The sequence below is a fragment of the Urocampus carinirostris genome, chromosome 3 (assembly GCF_059441175.1).
Source record: "Urocampus carinirostris isolate Australia breed hairy pipefish chromosome 3, RoL_Ucar_1.0, whole genome shotgun sequence".
In the NCBI taxonomy this organism is placed as follows: Eukaryota; Metazoa; Chordata; class Actinopteri; order Syngnathiformes; family Syngnathidae; genus Urocampus; species Urocampus carinirostris.
The window spans coordinates 407,881-433,263 of record NC_142351.1 but is presented as its reverse complement, the minus strand read 5'-3'; the positions used below and the strand labels follow the sequence as shown (position 1 = coordinate 433,263).

General features: G+C 43.1%; 2 protein-coding genes and 1 long non-coding RNA gene across 3 annotated transcripts in view; 1 reads left to right on the top strand and 2 right to left on the bottom strand.

Annotated features, from left to right (window-relative positions):
• LOC148368184 (uncharacterized) overlaps positions 1–25,383 on the bottom strand; it is a 316,699-nt gene that overhangs the window by 291,286 nt on the left and 30 nt on the right. The window contains exons 2-4 of the mRNA XM_088329674.1: positions 25,205–25,308; positions 25,037–25,120; positions 21,069–21,167 (exon numbers count right to left, since the gene is read on the bottom strand). Coding sequence (XP_088185800.1) covers positions 21,069–21,167; positions 25,037–25,120; positions 25,205–25,308 — 287 coding nt within the window. The remainder of the gene's footprint in view (positions 1–21,068; positions 21,168–25,036; positions 25,121–25,204; positions 25,309–25,383) is intronic.
• Positions 671–5,077, bottom strand: LOC148368186 (uncharacterized). Its single transcript, XM_088330137.1, has 3 exons — positions 4,936–5,077; positions 3,433–3,542; positions 671–2,865 (listed from the first exon to the last, which is right to left on the bottom strand). The coding sequence occupies exons 1-3, from the start codon at positions 5,075–5,077 to the stop codon at positions 1,144–1,146; spliced, it is 1,974 nt and encodes a 657-aa protein (XP_088186263.1). The 3' UTR covers positions 671–1,143.
• On the top strand, positions 15,547–15,872 carry LOC148368185 (uncharacterized). The gene is made up of 2 exons (XR_015849927.1): positions 15,547–15,668; positions 15,774–15,872. It is a non-coding gene; the product is annotated as an uncharacterized LOC148368185 (long non-coding RNA).

Below are 25,383 nucleotides of genomic sequence, written 5' to 3'. Positions count from 1 at the left end.
CGTTTGTCATGAAGGGTCCAACTTTAAACCCAATGTATTTTCCACTTCAATTGATCGATTTTGGAGTTATTTGATATGGATAGTGATCAGTTCAGAAGAAAAATAACATCGACCCAAAAATAATGCAGACAGTTTGATTTGATGAAACTACGTTTTATTCACAGGACAAAGAAAATGGAATCAAACGAAAGAATAAAGCACATTGTTGACACAAGCACTCAGTGTGAGCAAGGAGGAAGGTGGAAGAAATGATGCAACAGGTTAAGAGTACCGATCAATGAACCCAGGTTGAAGATAATAGATTGATTTCAATGATCAGGGATTGTTTTCATAGCGTGCCAACATGGGATATTTGCCCAAAACACCAAAGAGGTTGTTGCACTAACCCTTTTTGTGTACTTTTGAGAACAAAAAAGTCCCTCAGGGGAGGAGTGAGTGAGAAGCAGCACATGGCCAACCAGGAAGATGAAAAAAATAAAGGTTCCCATCTCTTTTGGCGGCGGACTTCACGGGGATTGTTCTCATCCGGACGAAAGGGACGGAGAGAACCACAAGCTCTCCAAGCTTTGGGGCTCTGGTGAGAACAGGCCCCAACCCTGGGGACCTAGATGGGCCATTTTATTGTTAAAATAATTATACTTGTTGATAACAGGCAAAATTGTATGCGGGCACACGAGGAAATAGATCATCTATCAAGAAATATGACACGTATGCAAATCATGAATCTTTTGAATCCATATGAAGACTTTGGGGTCACAAATCTTTATGATACAACTGGAGAGTCGGCTCACTTCCTGTGAAAGAATGTGGCTTTTTTGACGTGGTAGCAGTCAGTGGTTGAAAAAAGGGGAGGGCAAATGGTTTTGTGGCAGTTATGTTCCTGTAGACGACCTGTATGATACTTGGCCAATTGAATGTTTTACAACTCTTAGTAAATTTTTGACCACAAACTGAGCAGGCAAAAGTCTTCTCGCCAGTGAGGGTTCTTGTGTGTAATTTCTAGTGTCCAATAATAGTCTGAAAAATAGTCTGTGTAATAAAGTGTAATAACCTGTGAAGCCCTTTGAGACACTTTGTGATTAAGGGCTATACAAATAAAAATAAGTTGACTTGACAATATGGATATTTTTTATCACCACAATGTCAACAGGTCAAAAGCTTCTCTTCAGTGTGGGTTAATGTGTGTCTTATTAATTTCTGACTTGTAGTGAATCTTTGACCGCAAACTGAGCAAGAAAAAGGCTTCTCACCAGTGTGGGCTCTAGTGTGTATTTTTAAGTGCCCATTCCGGGTGAATCTTTGACCGCAAATTGAGCAGGAAAAAGGCTTCTCGCCAGTGTGGGTTCTGGAATGTATTTTTAAGTCCCCACTCCGGGCAAATCGTTTACCACAAACTGAGCAAGAAAAAGGCTTCTCGCCAGTGTGGGTTCTTGTGTGACTTTTTAAGTTCTGACTTGTAGTGAATCTTTGACCACAAACTGAGCAAGAAAAAGGCTTCTTCCCAGTGTGGGTTAATGTGTGTTTTTTTAAGGTTCCACTTGTCGTGAATCCTTTTCCACAAACGGAGCAGGAAAAAGGCTTCTCGTCAGTGTGGGTTAATGTGTGTCTTTTTAATTTCTGACTTGTAGTGAACCTTTGACCGCAAACTGAGCAACAAAAAGGCTTCTCCCCAGTGTGGGTTAATGTGTGTGTTTTTAAGGTTCCACTTGTCGTGAATCCTCTTCCACACACTGAGCAAGAAAAAGGCTTCTCGCCAGTGTGGGTTCTAGTGTGACTTTTTAAGGACCCACTGTTAGTGAATCTCTGACCGCAAACTGAGCAGGAAAAAGGCTTCTCGCCAGTGTGGGTTCTGGTGTGTATTTTTAAGCTCCCATTCTGTGAGAATTTTTGACCACAAACTGAGCAGGAAAAAGGCTTTTTGCCAGTGTGGGTTAATTGGTGTATTTTCAAGACTCCATTTTGGGCGAATTTTTGACCACAAACTGAGCAGGCAAAAGGCTTCTCGCCAGTGTGGGTTCTAGTGTGTATTTTTAATTTCCCATGCTCAATGAATCTTTTACCACAAATTGAGCAGGAAAAAGGCTTCTCGCCAGTGTGGGTTCTGGAGTGTATTTTTAAGTCCCCACTCTGGGCAAATCGTTTACCACAAACTGAGCAGGAAAAAGGCTTCTCGCCGGTGTGGGTTCTGGAGTGTATTTTTAAGTCCCCACTCTGGGCAAATCGTTTACCACAAACTGAGCAGGCAAAAGGCTTTTTGCCAGTGTGGTTTAGTTGGTGTATTTTCAAGTGTCCATTTTGGGCGAATTGTTGACCGCAAACTGAACAAGAAAAAGGCTTCTCGCCAGTGTGGGTTCTAGTGTGTATTTTTAAGTGCCCATTCCGGGTGAATCTTTGACCGCAAATTGAGCAAGAAAAAGGATTCTCGCCAGTGTGGGTTAGTTGGTGTGATTTCAAGTTTCCTTGTTGAGTGAATTTTTGACTGCAAACTGAGCAGGCAAAAGGCTTCTCGCCAGTGTGGGTTAATGTGTGTCTTTTTAAGTTCCCATTTGTCGTGAATCTCTGACCACAAACTGAGCAAGAAAAAGGCTTCTCACCAGCATGGAATTTCATATGCAACTTCAGAAATGACTTGCGTCGAAACGTTTTCCCGCACTGAGAACATGTGTTACCGCCTTCAGCGTTTGCGGAGCGGGACGTGTCGTCCTCATCTGTTTCCACGTGTTGACGGGAGCTGATGCTTCCGGGCTCCTGCCGACCGTTATCTTCAGGTTGACCTTGATCTTCGGCGGTTGAACGGACCCAGCTCACTCGCAAGACCGGAAAATCGTCCTCCTCCTCAACAGGCTCCCCATCTTCTGTCTCTTGCTTCACGTGATAAGGCTTCAGATGCTCCTCAATTTTAACAGCAGGCAACTCTGGTTCCTGCCGCGCGGTAGGAAGATATTCTTGGCCGACGTCTGCAAGACACAAGTCACGTTTATTTGTATTGCCCTTAACTCGATCAGTGCTGGAACATTTTCAGAAGCATTGTCCCCGAGTGCCAAAACGTAAAAAAAAATTCTAAAGGGTAAGGCGCGGCTGATCAGTAAGTATTAGGCCTCTGGAAATTAAATCCTCGTTTTTAGAGGATAAAAAGGGGCCGGAGGGACTTCCGGCGGCGCTATGAGGTAGACGGCAGCAAGGAAAGTAGCTCGGGCAAAAATCACCAAAGACAAATGTAATACATACTAGGAGAAAGACAGAAAGGCTACAATTTGTGACTCATATCAAAGAAAAACACTTCAACAAAACATGGTCAAGGACGGGAGACTTGTTGAGGAAACGGGCGCTAAGGAGAAAAAAGACCGAGGGAGCAGAAGGAATGTCATCGGTCGACGAGGGACGCGACTCGGCCATCCTCCACGAAATCCCTAAATGAAGGCGAGAACATACAGAAGCAGCCGGCGGGAACAAGATTGCCGTGGCAAGACTTGAAAAAGAAGAACTTCTGGGGCGCACTTTGTCGCTGGAGCGGAGGCTGGAAGGCATGGAGGAGCTACATGCTAACACGGAGGAGCCAACGACGAGACCAGAAGAATCCGTAGCCTTCCTGCTCCGCCAAACGAGCAACAAAGTGGGAGGACTTGGAGTCAAGATCACGACGGAACAAACTCGGTTAAATGGAACATTCCGACAAAGGACATCTGGATTTGCGCCTTGAGAGGGCACAGCGCTCACTCAAGGTAAAGCACCGCCACGGGCAATTATCGTACTTTTCACCGAGAGTGAAAGAATCCGTGATGAAAGAGACAAGGTACGTAGGCGAGACCGTTAAATCAACCGAGACGACGCCACGAAAATTCACAAGAAGAGGAAACGAGTAAGGGACGTCATCAAAAAGCTAAAGGAAAAAACGTAAAGGCACGGTCCCCATATCCCGCCCAGCTGAAGATGTTTTTGGACTCATTTTCTACACGGACAGAGGCAGCAACATGGCTAAAAGAAATGGGGATCGAAGTGGAAGAAGACAACACGGAAACTTTGCAAAAGATGTTGTCAAAGAACATTTGGATCACAGTGACCGGAAAGAAAGATAGATACTTTATTCATCCGCTTTGGGAAATTCACATTTCCAGCAAAATCCCTTCGCTGAGAACAATCCAATAATAAAGCAAAAAGAATACAATATACAAATACCCAGTGTGACGTGCTAATGCCCACTGTAGCGTGTTCTATAGAGTATCTAGATAGTGCTACACAGAATACACATTGCAATCAAATTCGGTAATATGCAATGTAGGGGGTGTGGTTTAATGTGGGCTTTTACTCTGCCGGGTTGAGTTAAAGAGCCTCATGGCATGAAGAAGAAAAGATCTCTTCAATCCGTCCATGGAACAAGACAGTGACAGCAGTCTGTCGCTGAAACTGCTCTTCTGTCCGGAGATAATGCTGTGAAGCGGATGCGATGGATTGTCCACGATTGACCGCAGCTTTTCCAGTGCCCGTCTCTCAGCTACTGTTGTCAGGCCGTCCAGCTCTGTGCCCACAACAGAGCTCGCTTTCCTCGCCAGTTTATTGAGACGGGAGGAAGAGGGAGCTTGCCACAACTGTCTCGTAGAATATTTTTAGGAGCTTATTGCAGATGTTATGGAGGCCAGCCTTCTGAGGAAGTCAAGTCGGCTTTGGCCTTTCCTACATAGAGCTTCTCTGTTGGCGGTCCAGTCCAGTTGTTGTCCGGAAAACTTTTACATATTGCTTCCTCCCCGTCAAATCACTTGGAATCCATTGCAAAGCCACGCCCCTGATGCCATATCTTTCCAGTTTTTTTAATAGTACATTATGATTATTGGTATCCAATGATTTTTAAGTCAACAAATACCCCGACTGCGTATCTTCATTCATGTTTTCGTTTCCTGTTGACAAACCTCACTAAGGTAACTTCAGGGCGGTTCTCACCTCTTGATAATGGATGGCATGCTTCGATGGATATCCCTTTATGACTCCTAAGAGCAATGAGCTGTTGCTCAGCAGATTCTTGATCGGCATTCGTTGCAATACTTTTATCGGCCACAGCCTCGGCATAGGTCCGAGGTTTCATGTCCAGACCGGTGATGATAAGAACTCGGTGCTTTCTCCTTCCGAACCCATAGAAGCCAAAACCGCGGCTCACATTAGCGACTACGTTAGCTTCACATGATTTGCGTTATCTCGTAACAAAGTTTGCAGACCGCTTATTCGGTATTACTGGACTTCCCATTTAGGGCTGCACGATTTTGGGGAAAAAAAGGAGTTGCCATTTCTCAGACCAGAATTGCAATTTCGAGGCGATTTTTGAATTTCTGTGCTAGGTTTTTTTTTCAGGGAAAACAAACATTGTGACGTGCCAACATGACTCGAGATGACGTACCTAGAGACAGAGAGTTACAAAATAGCAACTATAGATGTAAAAATCAAAACAGACCTGCAGTTGGATAGTCTTTCTTGTCATGATACAAAAAGACAACGAAATCGGAGGGTTATCGCTTTCAGGGAAAATAAACGATGAAGAGACCGACAAGCTGCACGCTGCAGTCGGGTCCCCGCGACTTCTGCGACGTCTTTGTGATGATTGAAATGAGAAAGTCGACGTCAATTTCTAGACAATTCGGTCGAGGGGTGAGAAAATAGACGGTGAACGCCGAAGATAAAAAGATTCACGAATATGAAAAATTTTCACCATTAGGCAAATATGTCGTCTGAGAAACCCTTGCACACGTGACTGATTTAGGAATAAGGTACGTATTTTGAAAGAACGAGCGAGACAGAAGGCCGGACCTTATTCAAAAGGAAAGTACGATGGACGTCGACGGCCAAAGACGAGATGTCGAATGTTGTGGAAAGTATATATTAACTAAGGTTAAGGAAAGTTGAACCTGAAATGAACATGAAGGAGCTGACAATAGCCTATTGCGTGGCGGAAGTCTTGACCCGGGGGCGGGCAACCATCACGAGTTGTTTAGAGCAATGCCATAAGGAGCCCTCCCTTTTTGCCATATCTCCTCGCTGCGTATTTTTTGGGGCCACGCCCAACGACGTTCTCTCCAAAATAAGGACGCTGCGGAAAGTAAAACGACCAACCTGCTCTGTTCAACACAATTTGGAGTATCTTGTAAACAGTTCCTGGACACTCTGGTTCCTGCCACGCAGTAGGAAGACATTCTTCACCCATGTCTGCAACACACAAGTCAAATCGCATTTATTTGTGACGCCTTTACTCACAGAAACTCACAAAAGGGATGCGCAAAACACCATTGTAACATCAACCTGATCTGAAAGCTACAAGAGGGCAAGGAAAGACTCAAAAAAAGGTCAGGATGCGGAAAATGAAGAAACCTTGGGAAGGGACCGCACATGAAATATATAGGAAGTCATGGAAACAGGGTTCATACATGGTTTTCATGGCCAAATTCGAGCACTTTTCAAGCACTTCCAAAGCCATTTTAAAAATTTTCTCCAGTACCTCCTAAGGGAAAAAAAATCCAGCGGCCATCAGAGGAAAGTTTTTTTGTTGTCGTCTTTGATGATTAAAATAAAGTCGCTATCTTGCTTCTAGAACATACTTTGTGCTATTTTGGGATGTTCCCATCTACGACCTAGATAGATAGATAGATAGATAGATAGATAGATAGATAGATAGATACTTTATTCATCCCCTAAGGGAAATTCACATTTCCAGCAGCATCCCTGAGCTGAGAACAATACAATAATAAAGCCAAAAAAAACAATATACAAATACCCAGTGTGACGTGCAAATGCCCACTTTAGCATGTTATATAGATTAACTAAATAGTGCTACACAGAACACATAATGCAGTAAGATCCAATGTAGGTGGTGTGGTTTAATGTGGGCCTTTACTCTGCCGGGTGGAGTTAAAGAGCCTCATGGCATGAGGAAGAAAAGAACTCTTCAGTCTGTCCGTAGTACAAGACAGTGACAGCAGTCTGTCACTGAAACTGCTCTTCTGTCCGGAGATAATGCTGTGAAGCGGATGCGATGGATTGTCCATGATTGACCTCAGCTTTTTCAGTGCCTGTCTCTCAGCTGCTGTTGTTAGGCTGTCCAGCTCTTTGCCCACAACAGAGCTCGCTTTCCTAGCCAGTTTATTGAGACGAGAGGCATCCTTCTTCTTGACGCTGCCTCCCCAACACGCTGCCGCATAGAAGAGGGCGCTTGCCACTACTGTCTCATAGAATATTTTCAGGAGCTTTTTGCAGATGTTGAAGGAGGCCAGCCTTCTGAGGAAGTAAAGTCGGCTTTGCCCTTTCCTACATAGAGCTTCTGTGTTGGCAGTCCAGTCCAGTTTGTTGTCCAGCTGCACACCCAGGTATTTGTAGGTCTGGACAAATTCTACACATTCTCCCTTGATGGTTACAGGAACCGGGTGAGTTCTGGTTCTCCTGAAGTCCACCACCATCTCTCTGGTCTTGGTGGTGTTTAGGTGCAGGTGGTTTGCGTCGCTCCATCGGACAAAGTCCTGAATCAATTTCCTGTACTCCTCCTCCTGCCCGTTTCTGATACATCCCACGATCGCAGTGTCATCGGCAAACTTTTGCACATGGCAGGACTCAGAGTTGTACTTAAAGTCCGATGTATATAGAATGAATAGGAACGGAGAGAGAACGGTCCCCTGCGGAGATCCTGTGCTGCTAACCACGGTGTCCGATGTACAGCCCCCCTGTTTCACATACTGCGGTCTGCCTGTCAGGTAGTCAGTAATCCATTCTACAAGGTGTGAGCTAACTCCCATCTCTGTCAATTTCCTACTCAGTAGCAGAGGCTGTATGGTATTGAAGGCACTAGAGAAGTCCAAAAATGTAATCCTCACAGCCCCCTTCGCCCTATCCAGGTGAGAGAGGGATCGGTGTAACATGTATAATATAGCATCCTCCACTCCCACCTTCTCCTGGTAAGCAAATTGCAGTGGGTCGATGGCGTGACGGACCTGTAGCCTCAGGTGGTGCAGCAGCAGCCGCTCCATGGTCTTCATCACATGTGATGTCAGGGCGACTGGCCTGAAGTCGTTGAGTTCCTCTGGTCTTGATTTCTTTGGGACTGGGATGATGCAGGATGTTTTCCACAGCTGAGGGACCCTCCCCTGTTCAAGGCTCAGGTTGATGTTTGTGTGTGAAAGCGCTGCTATCACAGCGCCACCTGCTGGTATGGGGTAAAATTTGGGCTACTGATTTTGTGATTGGAAGGCAGGGGTTAGTTGGCAGTCTACAGTGCGCCGCTAACGGTAAGCCACGATCTTTCGGTGCTCCGAAAAAAGTTAATTGTAAACATTAAAACCACAGCTGACAAATCTCTCTACATGCACAGTAATGTGATTGATGTTGTCAGGCTGTTTGGATTTATTTTTGTTTTGTTTCTGTCGCCTTTTGTGTTAGTTTTGCCGGACGTTGCATGTTGTGCTAAAATGCTAATTCCTCTTATAGTGATGAAAGCCAGCAATGGTAGGAAACCACGTGTTGTGTGTGACTCATTCATTGCAGGTAAATTGTACACGTTTTTTTACACTCGTTATTGTTATTACTTCTATTTTCACATATATATAAAATGGATGATAGTGGTTAAAATTCAGTTTACAGAAAAATATGTTGAAGTATTGTAAACGTTAAAAAAACACAATACGATCGCTTGTTAAAAGTATCTTGTTCGAATGGATGTAAAAATGTATTGTGATGGTTGATATTCTAAAATCTATTTTAGGTCAACTGAAAAGAAAACTCCCCTTATAGTGTTGAAAGCCAGCAGAGGTAGGAAACCACGCGTTGTGTGGGACTCATTTTATTTCCAACAACTGTATTAAAAGCCTCATCATCCAGTCCAGCCCGAATGGGGATCTTTGGTTGGACGGCTACACCGCGGTTACAAATTATATATACATATATAAAGTTTGGAGACGACTTCGTACCAGATGCTGCTAAACTTCATTTTATTTCCTGCACTTTTAGTATTTGCTCGAGGTGAAAAACGAGTCGTTTACTGTAAAAGGCTGAAAAAAGTTCTATTTGAATTTCAATTCTTTTGCAAATTTTTGGAAAGCATTGTTATTGTTTCAGAAGCAAAAAAATGTCCAACCTTCCCCGAGCTGCTTGGAAAAAGCGTCCTCTCGTCGCGGTCCTTCCACACTGGAGCGCAATTTGTCCGTCTTTCAACGAAAAAACTCCAACTCGGCAGTAAAAAGGACCAGGAAGTGTTACTTGTGTCGAGTTGACGTCGTTTGAAGTCGACTAGAGGACTTTCTCCACATTCTATTGTTCGGCAGCCATGACACCTTCTCCTTCGAAAGCCCGCCGCAATGGATTGTGGGTACAAGTGGCACAGATCGCACGATGCGTTCACGAAAATGGGTGTTTCGGGAGATCCTACCAGATACGACCGAAAAACGTCTAAAAAATGTGGGAAATCAGGGTTTTCTAACCCCCAACGGGGGAAATATCATTGGAAGGACACTCGAAGTAGAAGGTCCTAGTAGCAAAGTTGGGGTACATAGCCTTTCTCCTGGTTTGAAGTTGGAAAACTCAGTTGTCTTTTCGGGAACGCAGCAACAGAAACACATAGAGGACTAAAATGATCTATCGAAGCTTGGAGATGAATGGCCTTTTTTTTTAAATACATTTTTGTTGTTGTTTTAGCTCATCTGCAAAATAGATGCTAAATGTCAGTCACACGATACCGTTGGTCGCCATTTTATTCAGATTTAGTTTCCGAAGCCTTTGTTCTGAGAGCGCCGGTCTCCTGGTGATCCCAAGAGCCAAGAAGAAATCCCACATTTTTCTCCATCTAGGCCCCGTTGCTGTGGAACACCCTTCCCCCTGAGATCCGATCCGAAACCTCAGTGGAAATGTTTCAATCTAAGCTTAAAACTCACTTCTTCTCTATAGCATATGAATAACCTATCCTTTTCGTGGACAATATTATTTGTGATTGCAACATCCTTTGCTGTCTGGTCATCCTGAAAGGGAGAAACCACATGTGCGGTCCCTTCTCAAGGGTTCTTCATTTTCCTCATGTTGAAGGTTTTGAGTTTTTCCTTGCACTCATGTCGGTTCCAGATCAGGGAATGCTGTCATAATAGTCTGTGTAATAACCTGTGAAGTCCTTTGAGACTCTTTGTGATTAAGCGCGTCACAAATTAAAATGACTTGATTTGACTATTAAACTTCGGCCATTTTTTTCTCGGACATTGCGAGAGTTGTAAACGCTTAAAATGATCGTTCCGCGTCCATCCCAATTCTCCATACGTGCGCGTAAAAACGGGGCGTAAAATATATCACTGGTGGCGACACTTATTTCAGGGTTTCTTTTAATACGATCGAAACATCTTCGACTTATTTCGAATTTTATTGGCTGAGCAATGCGTCGATTATCATTTGAAGCGGTTTCGATTGGCTAGAGTTCTTGGCAGGTAAAGGAGGCGTTGTCGTTTTTAGCAATACGGACCGGGATAGGCTAATACGGGCTGAGGACCGACAAGCCAAGCCGCGATTGGCTGAAAAGGCAGAAACAAGGCAGAGATACTTTTCGACTGTTTTTTTTAATCCATTATGGCGTGTTTTGGAGTAAACCTTTTTTAGGATGTTGAATGAATGAATGAATGAATGAAAACTTTTATTTCGAACATTAAAATAAAAACGGGACAAAAACAATAAGTCACCAACAAAATAACGTCACATAACATGTTGGAAAAGGGGTAGTCAGAAGCAGATGCTTAGTTTTCCTAGCCCTTTATCTTCCCTATTAAATACCTTTCACAAATCCTCCTTTCCTCTTATGTCTAATATAACAAAATCTCATGGATATACTTATTACATAGGTCGGATATCAATAATAATCACAATAATCACATATTTTATAGACTGATCTTCGTAATGCCCATCCCTCAGCGTCATCATGCGCCTCGTTACCAAACGTCACTGCGGCACCAATGATAATAACAATAAAAGTAAACAAATGATTTATAATAACAGTTGTGATATAATAAGAGCAACAATAACAAGAAGTTAACCATAGTTTTAAAGGCAGTATTTCCAATCTCCCTCATATCCCATTCTCTTCATCCCTGTATTTCGCCAGTAATGTTTTTTTTTATAATTAAATTGGAACACGTGGATAGTTGGACATTGTTTGATCTCAATTTATAATTTCCCTCTTTCCGAGTGAATCGTTTTTGTATGTTTTCTGGCACTTTGTTTTTGGTGACCTTAAATAAGTCAAGTCACATTTATATAGCCCTTAATCACAAAAATATCTCAAAGGACTGCAAATATTAAATAAAAGTTGTGAAGTGAAAAATGTTATTAAATCATACATTTTTAATCATTTGGACCGCATGAATAAAATATTGGTATGATCCCGATATCCTACCCTGTGTATGGTTCTAATTGTTACGTACTCTGGTGGAACTTCATGGCGGCAAGACAATGTCTGTCAGATTTAGAGTTTCAGGGATGAGTATACTATGAAAATCTTGATATTTTGAATGCCAAAAGTTGAAGCATCGGACTCATTTGAACATTAATAGTTTTGATTGTTAAAGGGGGAACAAATTGGGCTACTGATGATTGTTCTGTATATACATAACAGTTCATATTTCAGTTTAATGTTGTCTTACAATGTGGTCATGGTGATTTCCAGTCTCAACTTCATCTCGGTCCAGGAAAATCCAAGTCCCTTTTCTGTGGTGCTCTCCGTTTCCGACACGAATTTATTCAAAATAGCCTGTGTCTAGCATTTATCATGAAGAATGAAACTTTAAACACAATGTATTTTCAACTTTAATCGATCGATTTTGTAGTTTGTTGATATGGAAAGTGATCAGTCCAGAAGAAAAATAACATCGACCCACAAATCATGCAGGCAGTCTGATTTGATTAAACTACGTTTTATTCACAGGACAAAGAAAATGGAATCAAACGAAAGAATAAAGCACAATGTTGACACAAGCACTCAGTGTGAGCAAGGAGGAAGGTGGAAGAAATGCTGCAACAGGTCAACAGTACCGATCAATGAACCCGGATTGAGGATAAGAGACTCATTTCAATGATCAGGGACTGTTTTCATAGCATGCCAACATGGGATATTTGCCCAAACCACCAAAGACAGGTTGTTGCATGACCATTTTTGTGTAGTTTTGAGAACAAAAAAGTCCCTCGGGGGAGGAGTGTGTGAGAAGCAGCACATGGCCAAGCAGGAAGATGAAGAAATAAAGCTTCCTATCTCTTTTGGCGGCGGACTTCAAGGGGATTGTTCTCATCCGGACGACACGGACGGAGAGAACCACAAGCTCTCCAAGCTTTGGGGCTCTGGTGATAACAGGCCCCAACCCTGGGGATCTAGGTTGGCCGTCTTGTTGTTATGATAATTATTGATAAAAGGCAAAATTTTATGGGGACAAGATATGAAATAGATCATCTATCAAGAAACATGACGCATATGGAAATCATGAATCTTTTAAACCAGTATGAAGACTTTGGGGTTTCAAATCTTTATGATACAGCTGGAGAGTCTGCTCACTTCCTGTGAATGAATGTGGCTTTTATGATGTGGTGGCAGAGTCAGTGGTTGGAAAAAGGGGAGGGCAAATGGTTTTGTGGCCGTTATGTTCCTATAGGTCAGGGGTCGGGAGCCATTTATGGCTCTTTTGATGACGGCATCTGGCTCTCTGAAAATTTCTGAACGAAACAAATCAATCAATAATTTTACTAATAATGTTACTTTAGCAAAATAAATAATAATAAAGTCAGAAAAAAACATGTAAAAAAATAAATAAGTACACACATTTTAATTTATATATATTTTCACCTGCAACTTTTCGTTCAGGCACGCAGCTAAGAGCCAATCTGTTCTCCGGTGAGCGGGAGGGTCCGCTACCTGGAAAGTCTCATTTCAATGGATAATTTACAACAATTTGCACAAGTCATTTTGAAGCAAAGAAGAAATATTTCCTCGTTTTTGGTTAGCTTTTTTATGCAGAGTGAACCCTTCTCATCAAGAAGATGACGAAAAGGAAAAAAGATGAAGATTACCGTACGTTTCAGCAGGAATGGACAGAGCAATTTGCCTTTATTGAGAGAGCAGGTTGTGCAGTGTGTCTTATATGCAATGACAAAATTTCCTCAATGAAACGGTCAAATATAAAGAGACACTTCGACACACGCCACGCCACATTTTCAGCGAAATATCCAGTGGGAGACAAGAGAAAGAAGGCCTGTCAAGAACGACTTTCCACAGTCCAGGCGAGTCAGCAGCAGCTCCGTGTATGGGCCAAACAAGGTGATTTTAACTCTGCTAGCTTTGCTGGTTCTTTAGCAATCGTGAGGAGCGGGAAGCCGTTTACAGATGGCGATTATGCCAAATCATTCATGCTTGATGTGGCCAACGAGCTTTTCGACGACTTTAAGGATAAAGATCAAATAATCAAACGGATAAAAGATACGCCTCTTTCAGCAAGAACTGTGCACGATCGTGCCGTCGTGATGTCGAATCCAGTGGAGAAAAAACAAGCAGCGGAGTTTTTTTCCCTCGCTTTTTGGATGAATCAACAGATGTCAGTCATTGATCCCAGTTCAGTATTATTGCACGCTATGTTGACGGTGACTCGCTGCGTGAGGAAAGTCTTGCCGTTTTGCCACTCAAAGGGACAACGAGAGGAGAGGATTTATTCAAGTCTTTCATGGAGTTTGCAAATGAAACGAATCTACCGATGGATAATCTTATTTCTGTGTGTACCGACGGTGCTCCGTGCACGGTGGGGAAAAACAGAGGATTTGTAGCGCTGCTTCGTGAGCAGGAGAACAGACCCATCCTCGGCTTCCACTGTATTCTACATCAAGAGGCACTTTGTGCGCAGATGTGTGACAAGCAGCTCGATGACGTGATGTCGCTGCTCATTCGGGTGGTCAACTTTATTGTTGCCCAGTGTAACAGAGTTGAAATTTGATTGTTTTGAATGTTTTTTTGAATTCTCACCAAATCTGTGTTTTTGTCGGATTACTGTTAATATTCCGGTACCTCATTCAGTTGTTAAGTCATGGGCGTCTGCGACTGTCTTTTTCGTTTGGCACTTTATGGGCTTCAGGGCTTGCCGTAGCTTCAGCTAATTTTCATCGCGCTGAAGGTAAGATGTGCCCAATGTCAGTCCGATAAAAAATGCATATTTTGCTAGATATCGGAGCTGCTTTCGCAAATTATTTTTGTATATAAAGATATATAAGTTGTGCTAAATGATGTATATTTAAAAAAGCACTAAATAAGAAGTAAAGCAATACAGCTTGAAACGATGATGCAACGTGTTTTGATGCAAACACGCCACGAGGTGCGGCCTGTTGAGTGATGACCCGTTTTTTTGTATCTTTAATATATTAGATAATTGCAGTCGTGAACAGATGCCCCTGATTTTTGCATTGTTTTGTTTACTGAATGCAGGTACGTGGGAAAGTTATGTTCATTGTTATTATGGAAGTTTCATTATTAATGTGCTCGCATGTTGTCTGCTTGCCGTTGCTTAAGTGATTTTTGTAAGCGTTGAAGATAATTGCAGTCGAGAACAGAGACCCCTGACTTTTGTATTGTTTTATTTACTGAATGCAGGCAATAAACCCAGAGATTGTGAAACCTTGTGTCGTGCATGAAAGAGGGTCGCTACACCGAGCTTTAAACGATCGCCAGTTTAAAGCACTGTTGGATGAAGTGGAGAATAATTATCCCGGTCTTATATTGCACAGTAATGTGCGTTGGCTGTCAAGAGGGAAGGCGCTTAGCCGTTTTGCAGCTTGCCTGAGCGAAATACGGACTTTGCTTCAAATGAAAGGCATCAGGTATCCCAAGCTAGCGAACACTGAGTGGCTCCTCAAGTTTTATTATCTCGTGGACATGACTGGACATCTGAACCATCTCAATGTGAATATGCAAGGTATTGGAAATACAGTCTTATCCCTTCAACAGGCAGTCTTTGCATTTCAAAACAAGCTGGAAATCTTTACTGCGGATATTGAGACTGGTGGTTTACTACACTTTGAAAAACTGAAAGTATTTAAAGATGAGTGCACAGCAAGTGACTCCCCTGAACATTTTGATCTCCGTCAGCTCGCAGTTTTCACATCTTCTCTCCTGACGTCATTCAAAGCACGCTTTGGGGACTTTCGTGAGCACACTAGTCTTTTTCAATTCGTCACTCATCCGCACGAGTGTGATTTGGACAAAGTAAACCTGAGTTTCATCCCCAATGTCTCTGTCAGAGATTTTGAAGTAGAAGTTGCTGACCTGAAGGCCACAGACACGTGGGTTAATAAGTTCAAGTCACTGAATGAAGATTTGGAAAGCCTTGCACCAGAGCAAGCAGAGCTGGCAGGCAAACACAAACGGACAGACTTCAGCGCGCAGACCAGCCGATTGTCAAAACCCGGAACGCGCTTCCCGTCACGTACAAAACACTGCAGCGTGTGAGTCTTGCTGTATCGACCACGTTTGGATCTACGTATGCATGCGAACAGTCGTTCTCACACCTAAAACACATCAAAACCGACCTGCGATCACGTTTAAAAGATGGAAGCCTAAACGCCTGCATGAAGCTGAACCTCACCACCTATCAACCGGACTACAAAGCCATCAGCAAAACCATGCAACACCAAAAGTCGCATTAATAGTAAGAAGTACTTTTCTTATTAATAAATACCTTCAATTTTATTTTGAACAACATGTTATAACAGTCTTATTATAATATATATATTGTTGGTCTTCTTCGATTTAGATAAGAAATTGCTGACCTGAGGGCCTCAGACAGCGGTGAACAAGCAGAGCGGGCAAGTAAACATGGACAGATATGAATAAAACCTCAGCCTGCAGACCAGTTGATTGTTATAATTATAAATAATTGTTAGTTTTTGTTATTAACTTACAATGTTGTTCAAAATAATTTCTGTCTTATTATACTATAAACTCGTTGATTTTCCTCTTCCGTTTAGCTGTTTTTGGTATTAAAATATACATATGGTTTTCCTAGGATTAGATTTTAAAATTTGTTTTTTTTCGGCTCTTTCAGCAAAAAAGGTTGCCGACCCCTGCTATAGGCCAATTACATGTTTTAAGTTATAACTCTTACTAAATGTTTGACCACAAATTGAGCAAGCAAAATTCTTCTCGCCAGTGTGGGTTCTTGTGTGTCATTTCTAGTGTCCAATATGGATCTTTTTTTTTTTCACCACAATGTCAACAGGTCAAAAGCTTTTCGCCAGTGTGGGTTCAAGTGTGTTTTGTTAAGTTCCCACGATCAATGAATCCTTTTCCACAAACTGAGCAGGCAATAGGCTTCTCACCAGTGTGGGTTTTTTGGTGTGACTTCAAGTTTCCTTTGTGGGAGAGTTGTTTTCCACAAATTGAGCAGGAAAAAGGCTTCTAACCAATGTGTGCGTTCTAGTGTGAATTTTTAAGTTTCCATTCCGTGTGAATCTTTGACCGCAAACCGAACAAGAAAAAGGCTTCTCGCCAGTGTGGGTTCTAGTGTGTATTTTTAGGTGCCCATTCCGGGTGAATCTTTGACCGCAAATTGAGCAGGAAAAAGGCTTCTCCCCAGTGTGGGTTCTAGTGTGTATTTTTAATTTCCCATGCTCAATGAATCTTTTACCACAAATTGAGCAGGAAAAAGGCTTCTCGCCAGTGTGGGTTCTAGTATGTGTTTTTAAGTTTCCACTTGTAGTGAATCCTTGACCGCAAACTGAGCAAGAAAAAGGCTTCTCGCCAGTGTGGGTTAACGTGTGAGTTTTTAAGTGTCCACTACTAGTGAATTTTTGACCGCAAACTGAACAAGAAAAAGGCTTCTCCCCAATATGGGTTCTAAAGTGTATTTTTAATTTCCCATGCTCAATGAATCTTTTACCACAAATTGTGCAGGAGAAAGGCTTCTCGCCAGTGTGGGTTCTAATGTGTATTTTTAAGTCCCCACTCCGGGTGTATCGTTTATCACATATAGAGCAGGCAAAAGGCTTCTCCCCAGTGTGGGTTCTAGTGTGTATTTTTAATTTCCCATGCTCAATGAATCTTTTACCACAAATTGAGCAGGAAAAAGGCTTCTCGCCAGTGTGGGTTCTAGAGTGTATTTTTAAGTGCCCACACCGGGAGAATCCTTTTCCACAAACCGAACAAGAAAAAGGCTTCCCGCCAGTGTGGGTTCTAGTGTGTATTTTTAAGTACCCACTGTTAGTAAATCTTTGACCGCAGACTGAGCAAGAAAAAGGCTTCACGCCAGTGTGGATTCGTTGGTGTGATTTCAATTGTCCATTTCGGGTGAATCTTTGACCGCAAACCGAGCAGCAAAAAGGCTTCTCCCCAGTGTGGGTAAATGTGTGTCTTTTTAAGCTCCCACTTGTAGCGAATCTTTTTCCGCAAATTGAGCAGCCAAAAGGCTTCTCGTTAGTGTGGGTTCTAATGTGTTTTGTTAAGTCCCCACTCTGGGTGAATGTTTTACCGCAAACTGAACAAGAAAAAGGCTTCTCACCAGCATGGGATTTCATATGCAACTTCAAATAAGCCTTGCTTCGAAACGTTTTCCCACACCGAGAACATGTGTTACCACCTTCGGCGTTTGCGGAGCGGGACGTGTCGTCCCCATCCTTTTCCACGTGTTGATGGGAGCTGATGCTTCCAGGCTCCTGCTGACCGTTATCTTCAGGTTGACCTTGATCTTCGGCGGTTGAACGGACTTGAAAATGTTCCTCTTCTTTCAGGTGAACAGGCTCCCAATCCTCTGTCTCTTGCTTAACATGATAAGGCTTCAGATCTTCCTCCTCCTTCTTAATTTTAACGGCAGGCATCTCTGGTTCCTGCCGCGCGGTAGGAAGATATTCTTGGCTGACGTCTGCAAGACACAAGTCACATTTATTTGTATTGCCCTCAACTCGATCAGAAGCATTGTCCCCGAGTGCCAAAACGTAAGAAAAATTCTAAAGGCTTCGGCGTGGCTGATCAGTAAGTATTAGGCCTCTGGGAATTAAATCACCATTAGATGGTAGGAGTAGCTTTGATCAGATATTTGTCAACACTTAGTGCCGCGTTTTGTTCCTGTATTCGCCGTATTACTTCGTAGGGCGCTGAGTAGAAAAGCAAAGATACAAGTACATACTGTTGCAAGAGCAAAGAAGTGTTAAGGAATATGTAAATACCAAGACTAGAATAGGTCAGAGGAACGCCGTTGGCATAATCATACTATACATAATAACCTTAATCAATTCCCATCGAACATACGGATAGCGGAAGGCTAAAAACTCTCTTTAAGACGTGCAGTCTTGCTCGCAATGGAGCGAAGACGGCGACCTGACGGCAGGTCATCAAAGTACCTGCGAGCAGGGTGACTGGGATCCTCTATCGTTTTTAGTGTCCGTTTTATAGTTCGATCGATGTAGATACTATGCAGGGATGGGAGGCCGGTACCTATTTCTTCTGCCGTCCTCACGACTGATTCCGTCTTTGACAATTCTTTCTGATTGACCTAGTTAAAACAGATTCAATGATAGCACGATAAAAATGGACGAGAATGGATTGAAGGACACCGACTGATTTGAGTTGACGAAGGAAGTAGAGCCTTTATCTGGCTGACTTTAGAATATCAGTAGCATTGACAGTCCATGTGAGGTCAGCTGACAAGTAAGTACCCAGGAACTTGAATGAATGGACCAGTTACGCCTCACTACCTTTAATTGACAACGGCACATGCGGGGGAGGCTTAGTACGGAAATCTAATATCATCTCCTTAGTTTTACCTATATTCAATAACGGATTACTCTCATGACACCAGGTGGAAAGTGAATCCATTTCTGTCAGGTATTCAGTTTCGTCTCCATCTGAAATAAAGCCAGTAACCGTGGTGTCGTCTGCATATTTAGCGAATGGTCCGAATTGGGTTGACAATCGTGTGTGAATAGGGAAAACAGAGTTGGAGACAATGGACAGCCCTGAGGCGTACCAGTGTTGAGGACAATAGAACATGAATCTTTCTCCTCAATGCGAACGGACTGTTCTCTATTGAGGAGGAAATCTAAAATCCAATTTGATAGTAAAACGGGAAAATTGAGGTCATGAGGAAGTTTCAAATGCGGTTTAGAAGGAATGATAGTGTTAAAAGCTGAACTAAAATCTATGAATAAAACCCGAACGTATGAATTCCTATGCTCAAGATGACTTAGAATTAAAATGGTATCATCTACACTTCTATTATCACGATATTATATTGGTACGGATCGAGATTGGACGGTAGAAAGGACTTTATGAATTTCAATACGATCTTCTCCAAAGTGTTCATGATCACGGACGTGAGTGCAATGGGTCTATAATCGTTCAAACATGAGACATTGTTCTTCTTCGGGACGGTTACAATTGTACAGGAGCAGAACTCAAAGACCAATTAAAATACCAGTAAAGACAGGGGCAAGTTGAGAAGCACACTCTTTGAGAAGGCAGGGTGAGAGTTTATTGGGGCCTGGTGATTTCCTCTCTTTCAACCTCCCGAAATCACTTCTTACCTCCTCTTCACTGAATGATTTCTTGTATAGATCATGTTTATAGTTTATACTGGCTGAATAAATAAATACAATACATACAATACACAAATTGAGCAAGTGAAAGGCTACTCGCCAGTGTGGGTTAGTTGGTGTAATTTCAATTTTTTTTTTTTTACAACAAACTGAGCAAGAAAAAAGCTTTTCCCCCGTGTGGGTTAATGTGTGTTTTTTCAAGCCCCCACTCCGTGCTAATCTTTTACCGCAAACTGAGCAGGCAAAAGGCTTCTCCCCAGTGTGGAATTTCATATGCAACTTCATACAAGACTTGCTTCGAATTGTTTTCCCACACTGAGAACATGTGTTACCACCTTCAGCGTTTGCCGAATGGGACGTGTCGTCGTCGTCATCCGTTTCCACGTGTTGACGGGAGCTGATGCTTCCGGGCTCCTGCCGACCTTGATCTTCAGGTTGACCTTGATCTTCGATGGTTGAACGGACCACGGTCACTTGCAAGACTGGAACATCGTCCTCCTCCTCAACAGCCTCCCCATCCTCTGTCTCTTGCTTAACGTGATAGGGCTTCAGATCTTCCTCCTCAATTTTAACGGCAGGCAACTCTGGTTCCTGCCGCGCAGTACGAAGATATTCTTGGCTGACGTCTGCAAGACACAAGTCACGTTTATTTGTATTGCCCTTAACTCGATCAGTGCTGTAACGTTTTCAGAAGCGTTGTCCCCGAGTGCCAAAACGTAAAAAAATTCTAAAGGCTTAGGCGCGGCTGATCAGTAAGTATTATCTCTACTGTGAAGAATAGGGGAGATAACATCATGCTTTGGGGGTGTTTTTTGCACACGGGACAGGACGAGTGCACTGCATTAAAGAGAGGATGACTAGGGCCGTGTATTGTGAGATTTTGGGGAACAACCTCCTCTTCTCAGTCGGAGCGTTGAAGATGGGTCGTGGCTGGGTCTTCCGACACGACAATGACCCGAAGCGCACAGCCAGGAAAACCAATGAGTGGCTCCGGTAAGAAGCATATCAAGGTTCTAGCATGGCCTAATCAAAAATCTTTCGCGTGAGCTCCAACTCAGAGGTTCTCAGAGACAGCCCAGAAACCTGACTGATCTAGAGAAGATCTGTGTGGAGGAGTGGGACAGGAATCTCCTGCAGTGTGTGCAAAGCTGGTGAAAGACTACTGGAAACATTTGACCTCTGTAATAGCAGACAAAGGCTACCGTACCAAATATTTTCTCAGGTGTTCAAATACTTTTTTGCAGCTATATCACACAACTACTTTGTTCAAAAATCATGGATTTTTCTTTTTAGTTTATCCCTCTCACAGTGGACATGCACCTACGATGAAAATTTCAGACCCCTCCATGATTTCTAACTGGGAGATGTAACAAAATAGCAGGGTGTTCAAATACTTCTTTGCTTCACTGTATATATTTTGAAAGAATGAGCGAGACAGAAGGCCGAAACTCATTCGAAAGGAAAGTACGGCGGACGTCGACGGACAAATATCTCGTATTGCGGAAAGTAAAACGACCAACCTGCTCTGCTCAACACAACTCGGAGTATCTTGTAAACAGTTCCTGGCAACTCTGGTTCTGGTTCCTGCCACGCAGTAGGAAGATATTCTACACCCATGTCTGCAAGTCAAATCGCATTTATTAGGGACACCTTTATTCACAGAAAATCAAAAAGGGACGCAGAGAAGACCACAGGGTTGCTACAGCTTAATGCAATTATGTAAGTAGGGCGTTCCTTTTCTAAATAAAAGGCAAGGTGAGGGAAGGCTGCTTTGGAGTGAGTTGGAGGAACAGTAACCAAAAGCAGTTTTCCATTCGCTTCCCTTGCAAGTAAAACATACACAATTCTCTGTGTCCTTTTTGTATACAGGTTTTTGTTACAAGTGTTGGGTTTAACCTGACATTACTTTAAAGCTATTAAATATGGCTGTGTCTTAAGTCTAGATTGGCTTAGAATCCAACATGGCGGCGCGCATGGATGCTGCGAAATGTTTAAATCTAAACTTAAAACTCACTTCTACTCCATAGCATATGAATAACCTACTCTTCTCGTCGGCTGAAAAATAGTCTGTGTGATATAGTGTAATAATCTGTGAAGCCCTTTGAGACTCTTCGTGATTTAGGGCTATACAAATAAAGATGACTTGACTTGACATTTCCTGTCACTTGGTGCCGGACAGTCCCAAAGGCAGGACAAAGGGGAAGCGGTGTAACCTGACTTGAGAGACGTTTATTGAAACAGCAACAACAAAAGACTGTACCGGCGAGAAGGGGGTGTGGGACTTGGGTAGTAGAGGTGGAGATCTTGAGAGGGAAACTAGAGAGGGGATCTTTGGGTGGCGAGAATCTTGAAAATAGGTTACTTGGTAATACCCTTAAGAAAATGCTAGAAGTGGCAGGTCTTGGGACAAGGAAGGAAAACTTGAGAGGGGGGGGGGCTTCGGGGAAGTGCTTGGGGAGGAGAGTGTTGTGGAAAATAGACTTGCATTTGTAGAATAGAGTTGCATACATTTAGAAATGTAGAAAGACTTGCTTACATTGCTTACAGTAGTGAGGGAATGTTGACATCATTCGAGAAGATCCTTGGCAAGACAGTTGAGTTTCCCTAAAAGGGCATGAGACCTGCAAGGCCCCTCTTCAAGGACTCTCTGAGCAAACTGAGGCGAACAACATGTCCTAATAAGGGTACGACAGCATCTTCCTTGTTTTTACTGAGGACTAGGGCCGCCTTTTGGGTTGTACTCAAACTGAAGCTATAAAAGCGTTGTTATGTCTGGAGTTCTCTGAGTTTCTTTGGGATGACGAAATAAAGAAGCTCCCCCTCATGGCAGGCTTTGGTGTACTTTATTAAATCACGTAAGAAGACTTAAAAGATTATCGAACCTACATTTTCTCCTACGAGAGAATCTTGAAAAGGAGAATTTTGAGTACCCTTAAGAGGACGTTTGAGATTCTAACGGAATATGGAAGTTTGAATTTGGGTTTGTCTGTTGGACTCTTTGTGTTTTGTGCCAAAGTTTACTGGAGACCGTAAATTTTGACGTGGGGCAGCGCTCAGGCAGAGGGAAGAGACCTTAAATCTTGACGAGCTGTCTGGGGCGGACCAGGCGGAGTCGACGCGTCCTTCTTCCGGGAACGGGGACCAATGAGAGCCAGCGATGGGGCGGAGGAGATGCTTTGCTGAGCAACTCGGAAGAAGGAGAGTCGTTTTTTGGAAGGAGAAGCGTGCAGAACTGTAGTGATTTGTGTGTTAGAAATAAAATCCACCCGTGAGTGAAAACGCCGGCTTCTGGGAACTTTCTATGCAGAAAAAGAACGCGCAAATTGTTTGGATGAATGGTGATTGGGAAAGGTCACAAATTGGAGTCAGATGATTCATTGAAGTTTGTGTTGATTTAACAAGAAATTCCAACAATTCGTGGCAAGTCTTGAAGTAGAGAAACTGGAACGTAGAGGGGATTGAAGGAGGAGCCGTTAGCTTGTTGCTTTGGTGAGTGAAAGTCTACAGGAATCAAAACGGTTCAGCAAAATGAGGTGGGAGCCTGGGGTACTTATAGTAAGGTGGCTGATTGTCTGATTGCAAACACCTGAAGAGAGGAAAAGTAGAGGAGGCTGGAAAATGGGGTAAAGCTGCCATGCTTTGGAGATGAGAAGGACTGAAGGCACAAAATTCCACACGGTGGTGTAAAATCCGCACACACCAAAAATACGGCTAAAGTATCATTACAATCACTTTCAGCAGTTTTCATGTCTACAGTACAAATATGTTCATATAGAGGAGACCGTACATTTGTAACAAATTGCTTTCTCCCTCCCCATTGATGTGGTTGTTAACTAGCATGAAACTGAAGCCAAAAATGTGGACATAAGAACTACTTGCCAGAAATGTCTTCAGCAGATTTGACATGAAATACAAAAAAAACAGCAAGAAAGAAAAAGGTGGACTTTTTACCGACAATTGCGTTTTTGGACCATACAATTGAGACACCTGGGCCGAGATGGAAAGGAAGCATATGATGCGGTGGGGGTAAACCTTTGTATGCTGATGAAGGGTTGCATGTTATATGACCTTGTTGCGCAGTGGGCTTAATGTTCGGTGTCTGGTTGGGAAGAGACAAGTGGAATGGATTTTTGGGGTGAATGTCAGTGTGTTCTCCACGGTAGCCACCTCCCACGAGGGGATTATGGCTTTCATATAGAAAGATAGAAAATCGAGACAATGTCACTCAGAGTCTTCAAAGGTCTTGTGTGAGGTCAAAATGGAGAGTATCTATTATCAACGGCATCCCAAAAAAATCTCAAACTTTGAGTGTACATTGGTCACCGTGCTGCTGGTGTCCCCATGATTCGAGTGTACACGGTCTCTCCGATATGTTTTAAAGAATCGATGAGAAAAGCCTGGGACGATTCCGGACCAAACTACTGGGTTCCTACACCTTTTTCATGGCCATATTCAAGCACCTTTTAAGGACTTTTAAAGCCAATTTTCCAATTTCTCCAGGACCATTGAAGGAGGAAGTTACGCGCCGATCAAAAGAACGGGAGCCTAAACTGCAGTGTCTGACCCTAACCTCATTTGGGAACCCTAAAATCATTGAAAACTCTAACTTGCAGCCAAAATCCGAGCAGATAACCCTTCACCCCTAACTTTAGGCCTAACCCCGTTTCAAACTGTAACCCTAGCCTTACACCTTATGCTAGCTGTAACCCTAACCTTAAATATTTTTTTTTTTACTTTTTGGAAACCTACATTCAGTTGAGAACCCCAATATGGGGCTCAAACCCTAGTTCATAATCCTCAACCTATCCCAAGAGCCAAGAAGAGATCAGCAGGTTGGAGAGCGTTCTCCATTCGTGCTGTGGAACGCTCTTCCCCCTGAGATTGGATCTGCAATCTCAGTGGAACTGTTTCAATATAGGATTAAAACACATTGCTATTCTAGAGCATATGACTAACCTAGATTTTATGTTGGCAACATTTGTGTATTATTTGCCCTCATGTGGGTTTTAGAACAGGGGATGGTGTTTCTTTTTCCATTTTGTGTGTTTTTTAATGGATTGTTCCCCCTCTTAAGTCACTTGTACATACTGTTGGATAATAATTAGTCATGTATGCATTAAAGCAACAAAAACAATCTAAAGAGCCGCTTCTGAGACAAAAAGAGCCGTCTAATTTTGGTCAGTCAAGCCAAAAGAGTCGCTTCTCTATAAAAAGACAGAATTCCTCTCACTACTACAATGCAATATGCAGGGAGGGGCTGCTCCCTCTGTGGGGACACTGCGTGCTGAGGAAGCAGGAGAGTCCAAGCTAGTGTCCACTGACATACACAATTCTATACGAGATGACGTATGCGCTGCCCAGACTGCCCTCGTGACTACATCCACTTTTCTTAAAGTGGGCAAAACACGTTCGTGGGTGAGGGCCCGGCCACCCCCCACTGGTAACGCCCCTGATATCCAAGATGTAGCAGAAGCAAAAAATCACTAACCTGCCCCGAACTGCTTGGAAACAGGGTCCGGTCGTCGACGTTCTCGCTCGGTCTCCTCTTTGGCTCCCCGAAGCTTCTCTTCGCCTTTGAACGAAAAAACGCCACGATGTGTCGCTCCAACTCGGCAGTAAAAAGGACAAACTTTCGAAAAGGACCTTAAATTGATACTTCTGTTGAGTTGACTTCGTTTAAAGTCGACTACAGAACTTGTGGTGGTTTTCTCGACATTCTCTTGTTCGGCGGTGGAGCGGCAGCCATGACAGCTTCTCCTTCTGAACACCGCCGCAATGGATTGTGGGACACAGATACAAACAGAGGACTGGATAGGTGAGCGTACTGTAGCAGCC